The 17,589-nt window shown below is 40.8% G+C and overlaps 1 protein-coding gene across 12 annotated transcripts in view; it reads left to right on the forward strand.

Annotated features, from left to right (window-relative positions):
* The window catches only part of tjp1a (tight junction protein 1a), a 94,486-nt gene that overhangs the window by 26,055 nt on the left and 50,842 nt on the right, over positions 1 to 17,589 (forward strand). The window contains exon 1 of one of the 12 annotated variants that reach the window (XM_084008943.1): positions 16,550 to 16,960. The exons of the other annotated variants lie outside the window; for them this stretch is intronic. Coding sequence (XP_083865069.1) covers positions 16,937 to 16,960 — 24 coding nt within the window. The 5' untranslated portion in view covers positions 16,550 to 16,936. Of the gene's footprint in view, positions 1 to 16,549; positions 16,961 to 17,589 lie in introns of those variants that run through there. 12 annotated transcript variants of the gene reach the window in all.

Raw genomic sequence — 17,589 nt, forward strand, 5'->3', positions numbered from 1 at the left:
TCACAAGGGGAGTTGTAGCTTTTGACAAATGCATTAATACACATATATCTGATGCCACTTTATATTCCTTGTTTTTTCCTTACATTTCCTCTTACTTTTTCTCTTACACTGCTGTGCAGTACACCTGTGTTGTCACTAATAGTGCTGTTGCTCCACTGAAGGAAAAGAAAGAGCACTGAATCTCCTCTCCAGTCAACATGTCTGAAAAACAGGTTCATGAGAGCGTTTGTCCTGCAGAGGGCAGAGTTTCAACATTAACCACCTTAACACCACTGACCTCCTCAGCTCTGGTCTCCATTTTAACTGTCTGAATGAGACGGGGTGCTTTTGCTCTTCAGTACAAGTGGATGTATTTCCTATGTTATACTGTGCACGTATACATCTGAACACTAACAGACAGAGAAAGCAGGTGAATCTCTTCCTTCTGATGGACATTTGATCCTTCATATGAGTAGATATGAATTTCTGCAGTCTCTGAATCCTAAAAATCAACCACATTCATTCCATATGTGGGCTAATTGCGTATGTTTCACTTACAGTAATACTTGTGATGGATCTTCTGCAGATGCCTGTACTATACCCTCTGTGACAGAAAATGGAATTAACTGAAACAGACATTACGGAAAGGCTCCGAACTCACTGCCAAGCAGATTTGCCGATCTGTGTAGCATCAGTGAGTAAAAAAAAAAGAAATAAAAAATTGGCGCATATTCTTCTAAGATGTGTTATTGTCAAATGTTTTCAACAATTCATCATGTCTTATCTATTGGCTGATGGGAAGGAGTTGGAATGTTCTTTTTTTAGCATTAGGATAAACAGCTGTGGTTGGTTTGGTTCTGAATGCTGTTGTCGGAGCCAAGCATCAGCATGACCCCTTGAAGTGAAAGTGTTTAGAGATGTTTGCGCAGGGAGCAGCGCTGCGTGGTCAACGAGCACAAAATGTTCTGATGTTTTGTTCTTGTCGATGCAACAGAAAAGGGATATATGAACTCGCCAGCACGTCTGCTTGTATTTACGAGGTGGTGTCGAGTCTTAGCTTGAGATATTTCATTAAAAATAAGAGAGAGGGGGGAGGAGAGGGGAGCAGCGGGGGATGACTGATCAGTCAGGTGATAGGGATTTTGTCATCCATGGGTCAACGCCTTTTCTTGGAGCCTACCAAAGCTCTAAGACTCAAGACAAAAACAATCCTCTGCTCCTTTCTTTTCTGTTTCATTCCATTCTTTTCAAATCGTAGCCTCTTTTAAACAAACTGAGTCTGCCTGGTGCCATCCGTATTAAGATGGCAGTTCAGTGGGGCTGCAAGGAATAAAGGTGGAGTTTAAAGTCTAGCTTCCACCGATGACCCTCATAAAGGAGTACTGTTCGGTGAGGCAACCTAAGACAGTATATATTTCTGGCTTGTTTTCAGTGGAAGCTCCCTCGGAGACGTTGCCAGCAGATTAACTGTCCTCATATCCCTGCATCCCTATTCCTCCTGCTTGTTTTCTTTTAATAAGGCTGGCTGGCCTCCACAGTCTCGAAGCAGGCTGGCAGGCAGACAATGAGCCGAGCAGGTGGGCGGCAATAACAGGTAGACGCGGAACGGTGGGAGTCGAAGCGGGGCAGAGACGAAGACGTGTCAAGCAGGTGCTGGATGAGGTTGAAGGAGAGGTCGCAGCGCCGCAAACCCCCACTCTTTGGTGCAGCCACAGCCAACGTGACAGCCCTGTGACGTTGTCGCTTTTGATTGTCCCCGCTCTGTGTGAGGAGCCGCATCCTTGTCAGTGAGACTGGCAGCCGGACACACTCTTGCACGTGGACACACACACACACACAAACACACACACAGTCAGAAGCTGCTTTTGACTTCCTCAGTACCAAAAGCACTCGTTTCGCTCATGAAGTAAATGTAGTTTAGATCCAAGTGTGCAGCCGTCGTTGGATGTGGGGACACCCCCTCCTGCCCCACCAAGCACCCCCACCTCTCTCTGTAACAGAAGTCAATCATCATAGCTGCTGATGGGTTTATCCCTAATGGCGATCCATAAATAAAGCAGCAACCAATGGAGAGAATTGATTTCCAGAAGCATTGAGGAGTGGTGTAGATTTATGCTCCAAGCTGGACTCCGCTGCAGCGCCGTATATCACTTTTTCTGATATGTTTTGCCCTTTATCTTTTTTTCAAGCCCATCACTCTGCCTCTGACTGTACCGCCCAGAACAGAGTGTTCCGTCTTTTCTTTGAGATTATAAGGTTTGTTAAATCTTTCCTTTTGAGCTCGCTTTGTGCTCTGCACACCTGGTCTGTAGCAGCTTTGTTTTTCTCTCTGCACTCGATATGTCCGTCTCTTTTTTGTCACACACCTATTAGATGTCAGAGGGAAATTGACCAGAATCTTACACACTAGCCTCTCACTTCCTGGAATTTACTCATATTGCTGATTTTCTGTTTGAGCGGCTTCAGCTGTGTAGTCTTAGAGTAAAGCTTTTAACTTCAGGGTTATGCATCTAGAATTGCGATACCAGTGCTGTCTATCATTTGAAAGAAAAGCAGATAAATATTCCTAAACACTATTTAGAAGTAAAAAGTTATCATGAAACAACTTGCCGGACATTTTATTAGAAAGATCCTGAGAAGTCCGTTCATCTGATCCTGCCTGATCTCCATGTTCAAGACAAGAGATCCCATCATTTCCTGTAATCCACCCCTCTGTTTTACTTCCATATTACATGTTACACATTAATCCAACTACAAAGCTACATATGGATAGGCTTGCTCCAGATTTGCACTTCGTATTGGCAGATGTTCTCCCTGCTTGTGTGTGTGCGTAGTGTGTGTTCATGCATGTGTGCCAGTCCATCCTGCAGTGGGCATCCAGGTGCTTCGAGCACCAGGAGCAAAAACAGACCTGAGTTTATTAATGTTGTTCATTTCCTCTCGTCTGCTCGCCTCCAGCCGCCTGGGTGCTCGGCTGTCCAGTCCTACATTCCACACACTCCACTGGAATTAAGGGAGAGGCCTGCAGCAAGGCAGGGAAGGAGCTCAGGAATGTCTGTGTTATCACAGGGAGAGAGGATGGAGGGAGGTAGGGAACTGGAGGTCACGCCAGAAGACCTCTGCATTGACTTTAGCGAGGACCGCTGGAGTTGTAGGGTTTTCCATCAAAGCTTTGATCACTACCCACAGCTCTGCCCACGGGCTCATATTACCACAGAGGTGCATCAGAACACATAGGAATCTAATTTGAGAGCTGCCGCTTTTTAAATCAATATCGCCACTCTTATCAGTGGCAGTGTCATGTAGATTATCTCACGGCCTTCAGAGATGTCACACCAGGTTGGCTCTGCTCTCAGTCCACAGTGTGAGCTGCTGAGGATCACCCCACATTCACTCACTTGCATACTGCTCATGCATGCGGAGGGACACATACACGGGCAAAGCATCCCTCTGGGTCAACCGTAGCTGGAGTCAGACTGTGTGCAGGCATATGCACGCATGTGTGGTGAGTGAACGAGAGCAACGCTGTTTGATAATGTAGACGAGCACAGAGCTAATCAAATCCATTTGGGAGGTTATCATTTATGGTTGCAGGCTTGATTTATTACAATATTTATTCGTGTTTGTTGTTAATATGTTGGAATAATGCTGGTCATGTCTAAAATGTTGGGAAAGAAGTATTTTTTTGAAGATGGATATTTATTGCAAGACCAAACTGTCACTTCAAATCAGTATGTTATGGTAATATTTTGTGTGCTGCCTGATTTGCATTATTTAACAGTTATCGTATTAGTGTTGTGGGATTTGGTGATGGCAGTCAGATATGGAGAAAGCATCGAGCTTATTTACACTCATAATACCAATGAAAGTGATGACAAATTAAAGAATATTAAAGAAAAAATAATAATCAAATAACTTAAAAAACTATTAATTAATGTTTTATTTTTTGACTATTTAGGGTTTTTTTTTTCTTTTGAGGTTCAAGAAAAAAATCATGAGTTAGCATAAATATAATCAATAATCCTAAAAATGCTTGCAATGCAGGGATTTGAGAGTGAAATTAATTGATTGCATTTGTATTTATTCTCTGTCCATGTCTAATGTTGTGTTGCCTGTATAGAAATACAAAAAGGGATTATTTTCTTCGGTTTACTACTCCTGTTGTAGACGAGGCTTTCCACGTTACATGTCAAGTTACTTTATGATAACTGAATATTATCTGCAGGCAGCAGTCATTTTCTTCAAGTGGCTTACCATACATTGTACTAAATGTTGCTGGATTTACGGAAAAAATGACAAAACATTAATGTTGGTGAAGATTAATGACAGACATTGCATAAAACTATTACAATAGCTAGGTTAGGTTTCTATCTATTTCCAGGGTTAACTGCTGTGATTCAGATACATTCTGGTCTAAAATGCTGTCGTCCTGCAGAAGTCCCAGTGTGTCATAGAGTCTGACCTTCCCTTGAGACTACTGCTCTTGCACGTTACACACTGACTAACAGCATGACAACAGAACTAATCACAGCCTTGTAGCTGTAGTCTGCATAATATTCCCTCAGATACACTGTAATTAAAGATTTATGCATTCTAAAAGTTAGCAACAAGGCCATATATGTTTATTTAGGTACAATTTAATTATATTTTTGATTATTACTTAAAATGCTTTAGTTTATCTAATAGTTTTTTTTATAACTGCGTTGTTCATTTTCATTGGTAAAGATTCTGATCTAAGGAAATCAGGATGTGCTAAATTAAAGGCAACTGTGCACAATTAACTGTAATACCTAAATGTGCATTGTCAAATTAGTTCTTCTCAGTTCAATCATGAAAAGGGACAAATGAAAAGTTATTTTGATAAAAAAAAATATTTTGCACTACATTCCTATCAGCTATACATGCAAGCTACTATGTGTGCTCAGCTGCAGAAAACCAGCTTCTCTGGATGTTTTTTTAGCATTGCTGTGATACCTGTAATCATATCTGATAAGCCCAGCTCCGTCAGCTTTGCCCTCGGCTTAGCAGAGTGTAAAACCCATAATATATAGACAGCAGAACCACACAGCCTTGAATACTTGGTATGGGCATTAGTGGAACAGTAGTGCAGCACAAGTGTTTTGTGTAATGCCTGGTGTTGTTGTCCCAGCAGTATTGCTTCCATATGCTGTTTGCCGTCCATGTCACGTGGTTAGGCTGGTAGCACTTGTTCACGTGGGGCCCCAGGTGAAACAAGAGCTGCAGGCAAACAGAGGCAGATAACATCTCGACACAAAGCTCCGTTGGTGGTGGAGTGAAGGCAAACACAACATACCCACTCTGCATTTTATTTTGTTCTCTGCTTTTTCTTTTTATATATTTTATTATGCAGTTAACTATAAATAAAAAGACGCGGAGTAGACAGAGGCAGATGATGTAGAAGTGACATTACAGCTGAACCCGAACCCAGGATGTTGTGATGCCACCAGCATATGGTAACACCAAGAGTAAACCGAGGAATCGTTAAACAAATTTCTGTTTGCTTATTATTTTGCTTTCGGTTAAACGACCTCTGGATTTTCTGATATTGAGTGGATTAAATTCAATAGTAGCCTATCTTTATTCCAATACTTCTCTCCATAAACAAAGATTTAAGTCAGGATTACAGGACTTTAATTTAGAAAACATTAAGAATCATGGGTTAAAAGTAAGTCAATTTAATGAAGTGGTTGGAGGTACAGTAGACCAATGAATCTGCTGCACATATACAGTATCAATACCAGCTTATTGTGGTTATATTGATATCAGTATATATGTAATGAAACACAACAAGGACAAAGATGTTACCTTTACATGGAGTGTCCACCAGAGAGCATTGACTATTTATTTTGTAAAATGTTCTCTTCAGTACTTAACATCATTACAGCTATTCTAAAAACAAATTCATGGGGTTTGTATCACAGTTATTTGCTCATGTAAAAGAAAAAACAATAATCAGCCGTAATATCGTTTTTCAATTTTTCAAAATGTACCGCCCGCAAAAATCTAGTGTTGGTCTGTTTGTGAAAGATGTAATCTTAAAGTAGTTATTAGTATGGAGACTTATCAATTTGCAGTGTCTTATTTTATAACAATTTAATTATAATTAATACAATATTTAACATTTTGATATAAAGCTCCGTAAATATTTTATATTTAAATTTCACGAATAAACACTTTGTTTGTATAACTTTTAGGGTTGAAACAACAATCAACAGAAAATGCATATGCAAGTATTTGAACTGTTTGAATCAGTATGTCTGTAAGAAACTGCTGCTTTTTCTTTGTCTTTTGTGACAAAAACACTGAAAGTAAATTGTAACAGTGTAGAATGCATTTTAGTTTTATTTTAATGTAGATTTTATAGACCAGGTGATTCATTGAGAAAATAATACTCTGATCAACAATAACAAAAATAATTGTGTTGTTGCAACCTGAACATTTTTGTGTATATATTTGTAATACCCATTTACCCAGCGAGTAAATCTACATTGTTTAAAAACCGTAACCGACCACAATAACCTCCAGATTCTCCCGCCTCCTTGCCATGACCTCGTTCAACCTTGTGCCCCTACCAACTTTCAATGAAACCTATAGCATTGCATCTCTCTGCCCGGCATGTAGGAAAGGTCTGCATGTGCACATTCAGTGTCTCCTCGTGAATGAGCTCACAGGAACTGTCTATATTCTGTAGAATGGGCCACTTTAAATCCAGTCCTGACCCAGCTCAGAGCCCACAGTGCCCACACTGAGAGAGGTGGCTTAGACTGGCTTTTAGGTCCGCTCCCTTTCTGCTGAGTTCATCAGGCTCGTCCTTTGAGCAGGGAGCCAGCCCACAGCCTTGTGACTCTTTCTTTCTTTTCAGGCAACAAATGTGCTAAAACAGCACTCCGTAATCACTTGGCATTAGGGGCCGTTGTATTGGGCATTAGTGGTTCGAATTGACCAGTGGGACGTTATAAAAATGAGTCTGACAAGAGAACACCAAAGCTGATGAGTCTGGATCCTGGCACTGGACGGCTAGAGGATTAGTCAGCTAACACACTGGCTGGGGCTTCTGCAGGGTCGGGTCCCATCGCATCTCATCACTACCAGGCTTGAAGCAGCCCCTTTGGCTGCTGTGTCTCCATCCGCCTCTCTGGCTGGCTGGCTCACTGACTGGCCGGCTGGCTGTGGTTCCCTTCCTCCTCCACTTCTCCTTCCTCCATTCTACCACAAAAAACAGAAGCAGAAGATATGCTTCTTTTCATGGGAGAAGCATATGATGTCATGCATTCAGGACAGGGTGGTTAAAGTTGCAGTGCAGGGGCCTAGTTAGTGGATTTCAGAACGGCGTTCATGCAGTGAAGCTTGGTCAAATAGTAGACATGCACCAATTACAATTTTCTTGGCTGAATCCAATATTTTAAGTCTGCCAATTCCAGAAAAAGCACCATGTTGAAGTCAGTCAGTCAAACATTCTTGATGTTTTCAATTGTTTAATTATTTAAATACTTGCTTTGATTGAAAGAAAAGTCATAATTATGTATTATAAGCTGCTTAGAGTAAGTTAAACTGGTAATAATTCACAATATTTTATATTGCGTAAAAACATCTCCTTCTAACAACTGTATTTATTCATTCATCAATGGAACGTCATGATAGTATTTTAATTAACCTTCGCCCAATACTCAGTTCTACTGAGTAGAGCTTGAACGCATCATAATGCAACGTTATCTTTATTATAAATATGACTGTGCTAGGGAGAGACTCCCTGCTATCAGTCGACAAGCCGGTCACTGTGATAACTCTGAGCAGTATTAATGGGAGTGAACTGCAATAAAAGTGTCTGATTGTTCCAATTGCTCTAAGATTGTTCCTCCACAGCCTTTTTGGGACGTGGAGGAGTTATGAGTTGTTAGCTTTATGTCTTCTTCACTCACACTGAACACCCTGGTCTTGATTAATTCAAGGGTGTTTACTTATTACAGCTTGGAATGCTTATCATGCATTTATCTTCATATTTTTAAAACAAATCCAGAGGCAGACACTTTGTCTGTATACTGAAATTCACTGAAAACACAGCGAGTTGTTCAGTTCAGTTCTTATTGTCCTGATCTCATGTATCACATTCAACTTTGCAATAAATCCAATTGAATGTGGAGAGCACCCTGTTTTCATCGTCGACCCCTCACTGATTTAATCTCCGCTATCTTGCCAAAAGAGTTAGCCAAGAAAATAAATTAACCTCATTATCGCTGAAACATTTAAGTACATTTAGTGCACAGCAACTAACCACCGCTTTGGCTTTGGGAGTTCCTGTAATGGATTTTTAAAGAATTACAGCTGCTTTCGTCTGACAAACACTTCCCAGCTTGAACTGCCTGCCTATTTCTCTGGAAGCTGCTGCTGGTTCTACTCCTTTGCCCAATGAGAGAGCAGCTTCACACTGTTGGAATTTAGCAGTAACAGGCAGTACCATGGGAAGAGTCACTGACAGGGGTGGGGGGTGTTAGCCCTTACGCAGGCTAACACAGAGATGTAACAACGTTGTGATACAATAAACCGTTTAGCTCATTCCCTCTTTCTATTCTTTCTTCTACTCTCCTCTCTCCTCTGCTGACCCCTCTCATCTTCTTTCTTCTTCTATCTTACTTTGATATTGACTTTTCGTCATCTTGTCTTTACTTCTCCACATCATTTGTATCATTTCTGCTCTCCTGTTCTGTGTTCTTATTAATTCTTACATTTTAAATTAGTCTTTATTTTCTTCTATCATTTCCTTTCTAGTTCCTGGAATTTTGTTTATCTTGTTTATTGAGGTCTGAGATTATGTTATATTTAACTAACATGGCATTTGCAGGGCTGTTTTCATTACCTCAACCAGAACTCCACATTGTACGACAAAGAAATCTCTTTGGAAAAGGATTCATCCTGCTTTTTCTCCTACATTACATACACTGGTATCTTCTCTCGTGACTACGGTATATCAGAACAAAATGCACTCAAACCTCTTTGTTCCTTTGTTAAATTGTTCTGCAGACAGTTTTAAATATATTTATTCCTCTTCATCAATAGAGATTTGTGTGTCTCTGAGGAAACATATTGTCTTGAATAGTTCTGTTTAGCAAAATCATTCCAATCTTACAATTTAGCTTTTTACAATTTAACAAGCTTGTTTTAGCTGACCTCTAGTGGTTTAAACTCTCACCGTGTTGAAGCGATGTCGGCGGGAAATCCGGGGCGTGAATGTACACCTTGACATTGCTGTTGGATGGTTAATGGTGTTAAGACCCGACCACACCCATGAGTGGTATTGTCTGTGGTCAGGCGAAACAGAGTAGCTTTAATGACGCTCTATAGTGCATGGTGTGACAGATTGTAGGGCATGTCCAACTTTTGTAAGTGAAACAGCACAAAATCTGAGAGTAATATAAGATGCAAAGAGCAAACCCGTTGTGTTTATTAATTAATCGGTGTGATGATTTGTGTGTAACATGAATTATCTCCCGATTGTCATCCCCCATTCCCTTTAATTGTCATGTAAATGGTGGATTCTGCAAATTGGAAGAAGGGGGAATTGATTTTCTGCAGTATTGTTTTTCAAAGACAAACAGCAACAAATATGGGATTGCTAATTTTGGTCATTTTTGCAACCATTAACCAACCGCTGTAAACTGATCATCAACTGTTATCCGACATAATTAGTGCCTTGCACATATGGGTGGGGTGGTTGCAGTGGTAACAAGCTGCCAGCTATATCGATAACTGAAGCACAAAACAAGTTAAATTCATCCTGCAGTTTATACAACGCAAAACAGGGAACTGCGTCCCCAGTTCACCTGTCCGGGAGTGTACGCAGCCTTGATGTTGCGGCGAATGTCGTGGACACATTCAGCCACTTTTCCCAGTAAGTTTCCACCTCATAAATTAGTTAGCTGCTAGGTTGTCAGCTGTGTGCTTCCCTGGCACATTCTGTTTCTGCCAGGGTATTGCAAGCCCGCCGTCACATTAGTGAGTGTCCGGTCGAGAGAGAGATGACGATGAGTATCAATAGAATCAGCAATTCTATGGCCAAAATGAGCTCCCTTCGTAAGATGTCTGGCCTCAGCCCGAGAGAAAGGGTGAGGAGCTCAGCTATATGGAGTAGAATTTGCATTTGGTTGCTCCTGGATGCCTCCTCCTTTGAGGTTTTCTGGGCATGTCCAACTGGTAAGAGGCCCCGGGGTAGAGAACACAGAACACACGAGTGGGATTATATCTCGTGTCTGGCCTAGGAACACCTCAGGGTTCCTCAGGTGGAGCTGGACAACAGTGTTGAGAAGGGAGATATGCAGAATGCCCTGCTGAACTTGCTTCCCCTGCAACACAGCCCCAGATTAGGTAATGGATGGATGGATAATGGGATCATTTACATTTTTCCACCCCAAACTGATAGTTAGATCTAAAATTCATCTGCTGTGGAAAAAAAACAAACATGTTTTTCGTCAATGCTCAAGAATTCACATGATAATTGTGAAAATGCTAAAAACATTTTGGACAGACATGATTGTATGCGACATGACTGGTTGGCGGAGGCGTGCAACGCAAGGTGGTAATTGTAGTTCTGAGTTGCTCCAGGTGAAGGCTGCATTTTTTGCACTAATGTTGTGAAGTGTCTCCTCCTGTACTTAAAATAATTAAGTAGCATTTTCAGATCCTTATTTTTTTAACGTTCATTCAGCTTTTTATATTATGGTCACGTTTTCTTAAATTAAATGACTGTTTTAAATGAACAGAGAAAACCCCTGTTTCAGTACACACCCAACATAATTCTAGCTGTGTTGAAAGCAGCACCGAAAGGACATCAATAGAAACCCATTAAATTCCCAGTGATATTTTCCTTTACCTAGGTTGTAAATTCCTATGTATCACAAAATATGTCTATGCACCCACCTGTTATGACACCTTGGTGTAATTGGACGATAAAGATCACATATAAGTGCAGCCTGTGTGCAAGTTATTTAACACTTCCCTGCAACAACAACAGATTTCCCCTCTTTTACTTACAGCTAAAAATCTGTTATGTCTTCATTTTATGGCGCAATCATTACGTGTTTCTTCTGAAATGATAATTGTTTTCTTTTAGTGTTTTTTGCTGTCAGTCTAAAAGAGTGGATGATTATCATTGGAAAAAACACAATCATGCAAACATTTGGTGAACAGTCTGTACTGGCACATAATCACTGTGATAAATGTGTCTTCATAAAGAAAGCTGGGCAGTCGGAAACGCTACTTAAAGTCACATTTTTATTCCATGCTTTGTTATCGAAACAATGAAGGGAAAATGTAGAATTGCTTTTCATGAAGTAGTCACTGGCAAAACACACGTACAAAAACTCTAGATTGAGCTAAGTGCCTTGGGATTTGTGATATTTTTAATTAGACTCATTCTGCAGCAAACAATGGGGTCATCACGTGGATGGAAACTATGATGTAATGGCTAGTTTTTGCTCACCAAGGTTTGACTGTTAACGGGTGGGGGAGTCACTCACTTGAAAAAAAATGCAACATTCAGTATACAGATTGGTTCAGTGGAGGAACATCATGGCTGCCGTTTCTAATGAGAACATTATCTCAGATAGTAGGAAAGTGGTGGGATTTCAAGTAGACATGCTCTGGTGCTCTCTGCAACCTGGGCCATTCCTTGTTAAGCTCCTTGAGATGCCACTGAGAAGCAGGGTGGAGTCATCCAGGTTCACTTTCTGTTCTCTGGCTAAAAAGGGCTCAGCAATCCTTGCCTGATGAGATGGCTGAAGAAAGAGAGCAAGGCAGAGAAAGAGGGAAATGAGAGATGTGTACGGTTGGTTGATCACAGGCTGCTTCTTGGAACAAATGTCTTCAGAAGATTAAAAGAGGCCCGCAGTGACGAAAGACATGATAAATGTATTACTCCAAAAGGTTTTTTTCTTCAGATAACTTGGCAGAACTAAGTGTCTCTCCAACTATCAGCACTTCAGACTGTTCTTCCACACATCTGTGGTTGGGACTAATTTGGGGAAGAACAAAGATAGCAATAGCAGGATGACCAACTCTACTAATCAGAAACTACTTTTAACTTTTCACCATTCTTGCCATTCTTCTACTGTACAAAGTACAAATACGAAAAACAGTTTGTTACTGTACGTAAGTAGAATTTTCAGGTATATGTACTTTACTTGAGTATTTCTTTTTCTGACAACTTTGTACTATTACTCCCTACATTTTAAAACAAATATCTGTACTTTCTACTTCATGCATCGTACATTTTCAACACAGGCTTGTTACGTTTTAATGCATTTGAGGGGAATTATCCATAAATCTATGATGAATTTAATATGACGTGAGATTCAGTTAGTGTGCAATAAATGGCCAGTAGAAATGTATTTCATAGGGATACTTTTTACTTTATACTTTGAGTACATTTCAGAGTCTGTACGCTTCCCACTTTAACTTTACAAAGTTGAATCAGTGCTTGTACTTTTACCAGAGTCAGAGTTTTTGAACACAAGTATCTGTACTTCTACTTCAGTATATACTTATGACACCTCTGATATCATTTGACATGGTAAAAATCAATTGATAGCAAAATATATATTTCTCTTTTTATGTCATGGAAGCATGGCAACGTGTGTAGAAGTTTCTCTGAAACATATTTAACAGAAAAAAGGAGTAATATCTTAATAACTGGGTTACACCGTTCATTAGAAAGCTCACCCGTTAACAGCAGCACTGTGCAGAGACTTTAGTGTTGTTTTTCTGAACCTCTTTTTTTAATCCATCAATATGTTGACTGTGCAGCAGTTGCAGCTGCTCAACAGCTCACCTGCACGGCGCTACTGTAAAGCGGCGTGTTTACAAGGGTGTGATTGATGAATCACCCATGCTGCGACTGAATATTAAAGAGAAGGACTCTGTAGGATATTACAGAAGGAAATTATTTCCATGATTTTATGGATCATTAAATTAAACCTTGAGCCATGGGCTTATCACATCCCAAAACAAGATTTGTGCTTTTTGTTTGAATCCACACAAAAGCCTGATCAATAGTGGGCTAAACCCTTTCCTTTGTGACGTTTACTGTATGAATTCACTTTCTCTAAGTAAAGTGTCTCAAACCAAAATTCAGGTGAAAATATATTCTATATTTATGTTAGTGTATACAAATCCATTGAAAAGGCCCAAACCAACAAAGAATTGATCCTAGTAACAAGTCTACAACAACAACCATCCTTGTCTAAAGACAACATTTACCACAAACATGGGCACTGTAGTTTAGTTTATTTGTTAGTTAATCTCACAGACTGTTCTGCTGCTACAAAAAAAAAACTATTTCAGCACCAGATTTGCAGCTGAATATTCATCTTTACTGGTATTTGAGTAGTTTGATGAAAACTGCAATATCCAGCTGTTCAAGGAAATTAACGTCGTCCATCCATCCATTATCAACGGCTTATCCTGTATTCAGGGTCGTGGGGGGCTTTGGCTGATACCAGCTGACATTGGGCGAGGGCAGGGTTCACCCTGGACAGGTCGCCAGTCTATCACAGGGCCGACATGTAGAGACAGACCATTCACACTCACATCCACACACCTGCATGACATTAAGAGTCATCAATGAACTATCTCCATCCTGCATGTTTTTGGACTGTGGGAGGAACCTGGAGATCCCAGAGAGAACCCACGCTAACACAGGGAGAACCGAAGGAACCCTAACCCCCAGCTGACTGTGACAGCTGGAAATGTACTCAACCGTCTTTTTTCTTGAAATAAAAGTACACGGGATATTTGCCACCCATTTTTACAGATGAACTTCTTAAGTAAGAGCAAATCGGTTGAGATGTTTGAAAGTATTGACATGGACTAACTTAATTTTTTTTTCTCTAATCTCTTTTCATGGGTTTTTTTTTCAAGTCAAAAAATCACATCAGCCTTATAAATTGGGCTGAAATGAAAATGCATTTTTTTAACCGTTTTAGATTACATCCCAGGTCATATTGTGAATCCATTTAACAATATATGCTGAAAAAATGACAAATACATCTATTTCTTATGTATATTTATCTAAAAATCCACCAGATCTAGAGAAGGCCGTGAGCTAATCTTAAACGTTCAAATCCAATACCTCCCAACGTTATGTCCTGCCTGCCTATCCTGTTTCACTGGAAAAAATACCTTGAAATGCCACTTCAGCTTGACTTTAAACTGGTTGTTTCACTACAAAACATGTACACAACTAGTCTACTAATGTTTGCAAACAAAATAATAATTACACCTTTAAATGAACGGCTTCTCAGTGTAGATATTTGACCCGGTCTACCTTAATGTGACTAGTATTGATCGAGACGTCTCGTGTCTCCAGAAGGTTTTTATTAGTATGTAGAAACAAAGAGGCTTTGTTGAACCTGCAGGGAAGCCGCCAGTCAACAGGGTGAAGGAGGGATCACACAGCCTCTCACAGACACCTAACTCAGGACAGATGAAAAGAGGAAAACAACATCTGCTTGCAAACGTTCACCAATGCAACGAAATAGGTTCATATCAAACCTCTCACATTCTTCTTTAATTCACCATTATGCAATTGCGTGTTTGCTTACGTAAACGGCTTTACATTTTTTTTTCGGGTGTGCACATTATGCTTTTTCACTCTACATTAGCCTTTTGGCTGCAGGAGATGCTGGGTTGAGTGAACCTTGTGATGCACTCCAACCAAATGTAGGCCTGCATGTTCGCCTTTGTTTTCCATGTGCCTGCTCTTCCATGAGCGCACCTGAGCTTTGAAGCTGCCCATTTCCCGAAAGAGCTGTGTGTGTGTGTGTGTTTGCATGCATGTGCTTACATGTGTGTGTGTTTATGTGTGTGTGTGATAGAGAGAAAGAGAGACCAGGGATGCAAGCATAGAGGACAAAGACGGCTTTGATCACATTGGAGTGTCATTGATGCCTTGCTCCTTTCTGCCAGTACATCTGAGGTATCATCAGGTGTGGATGAGAGCGAAAAAACAAACAGCGGAGGGAAAGCTTGCGTCTCTTGTCATTTTTAAAGTAGATTAGCTCAAGTTTGGTTGGGTTTTTTTTTTATATTGTAAGTTGACTCCAGAGTGATCATGTTAAACATCCTGCTGTCTGCACTGATCGATCCTGACAGACGTTTGAGGAGCTTCAGAAGGAGCGAGCGACTTGCATCAATACTAGTATGTATCATCCTTTGGGCATGTTGTGAATATGCATGTGTATTGGTAACGGTTTTGGTGAGCCCCTGTGGTGAAAACTGTACGTCCAAGTGGATGTTTTCATCAAACGTGTAGAAAGTATTATGTGTTTCCCTGGCTGAAGTATGGCTGCAGGTTTAAGAGTTGTTCCTTTTATCTTGATCCTCTTTTCGGTGTGACCTGGACTTTCTGGAGGTCATCCTCAGCTTGCAACTCTCAAGACGTGTCTTATACTCTTGACTGGTTGTATTTTAGCCTTGTGGGATTATGTCTGCTGAGAAATAACCCCTTAGACCACCTAGACTGCCGCAAAGCCCTCCTCCACAGTTGAGAGAGAAAGACAGAGGAAGTAATCATTAGAGAAGCTAAATTAAGAGAATGTGATTGCTCAGTTTGTTTAGACAAGATCGGGCGTGCCTCGATGTTTGTATGCTCACAATCAGATGTTCTGTGACCGTGAACCGATCAAATTTTAATAATGTAATGACATGCTGCTTCATAATTTTGTGTTTCTCTATAGCCCACTTTTAATCTAAAAAAAAAATATATATCGTTCCCTGGAAACACAAGTCAACTGTGAAACAATGCAAGCTGAGGTTTTTGCATCCTGTGGGTGGGGTGTGGTTTAGGAAGTCATAGGAACTTAACTGAATGGCTTTTGTGGTCGCAAGTGAAGTGACTTATCAGCCACAAACACTGCCAATGTCTCCCTGCTGAGAAACTTTTTTTCCTAAGATTTTTATCTACAAAACAAACCTCACAATAACCAATAAGGGGAATACATTCAGACATTTCTTTTTCAACTAACGTTTTAAATATTCTGCTCACATATGCTGCTGTTCTGTTATGAGCCAGGCAGGCTTCTTGTAGCTTGTTTTAAACCGAGTTGTGCTGAATTTGACCATTTAAATTGTTTTTTTAACAGAATACAGGCTATGTTTTTCGGATTTTAAAGGCTACTTTCGTACTTGTGTAACATACCAACACAACAGTCACCTTCATCACACAGTGAAAGTGAGCATTCAGCATCAGCAGGGACAGCAGCGTCGCTTCTCCTTATTGTATCCCGGACTGTTTATTCCACGAAGTAACGGGGGCGTTCATTTTTTGGGGCAGCAATAACAACAACTATAATAAACAGGAACTAAATAATATGTAGTAATGATAAATAGTGGCACTTTTATTAGTAAAAATAATAGTTAATAACCGAGCCGTTTTGGGTGAATGGACAATGGCCCCGTTTTTTCCAGAGTCCTGCACCCCTCCGTGCCTGCAATGGTCCGCTCCGGCCAGACACGACACGGCCGTTGCTCACAGAGCCGAGAGCAGGGAGAGGTTTACTCAGCCTGCCATTACTGCACACCGTCCGGTGATGCCTACTCTTCCCAACTTTTCATCCAGAGGTTAACTACCAAACGTCCGAGCAAGCTGGTGTTTATTGGCTTTTTTTTCAACCCGAGTTTCTTCCATGACTCGATACCCGACTGGACTAACGCTAACGTCTCAGCCAACGGAGATAAGATAATGCACTTTGGACTTTCCACACGGCTTTCCGTGACATGTTTCCCGTCGTCCTGGATAAAATAAAATAACAGCGTAGCCCGGCGTGGCGGCAGCTGGGCGAAATTCATCTGGAAGGGAAATACCGCTCTCACCCCCGAAGTGATTATCAAAACAAAGACACCGACAACTTTTAACTCGCCACCGCTTGAAGCGGACTAAGAGTGTAAAATGTCCTCCAAAGCTTCAAATAAGGTGGGTAACCTGGCCGGATAAATACTTAAGAGTGAAGCGTTTTGTTCCAACATAATGCTGCTGGCTTATGCACGTTAGCTAATGTGTGCGATAGACAGAGGAGCTAACGCTGGCTAAGTAGTCTGCTGTGCTGTAGTTGTACACTTTAACTTTGTCGGCTGTTGTTGGGAGTAATACAGTATGCCTACTGGTGGTGGTATTTGTGTGTCCGAAGTCTGCTCCCGGTAACATAACGTTAATCTAGCCTCCAACCAGCCACGCTGCTTCTATCATACTGGTTCAAACTAATCTGACCTACACTAGCCGTTAGTGTTGATAAGCCGTCACTGATAAGTCACCCAGCTGTGTTCACAGACTCGCCTCAGCTACCTGTTGATATCCAGAGTCACAGTCTTTATAGTTTATTTAGAAAGTGGCAGGAAATCCCCTTGGATCTTAAAATCTAACTGAGCCTCTGAGTCAGAACTTCTGCCAAGGGAATCCCCTTTCTACACGCCAGCGATCCTGGAAGATAGTGGACCATGAACTGCATTTGATCAAGTCGGTCCTATGAAAGCCCATTTGAGCATATCCTTGTTTTTATGTCAGACTTTTTTAATAAGATGGTAACAGTCAAGGAGAAAGAGCCA

This window comes from Eutrigla gurnardus (assembly GCF_963514095.1).
Source record: "Eutrigla gurnardus genome assembly, chromosome: 1".
Lineage (NCBI taxonomy): Eukaryota > Metazoa > Chordata > Actinopteri > Perciformes > Triglidae > Eutrigla > Eutrigla gurnardus.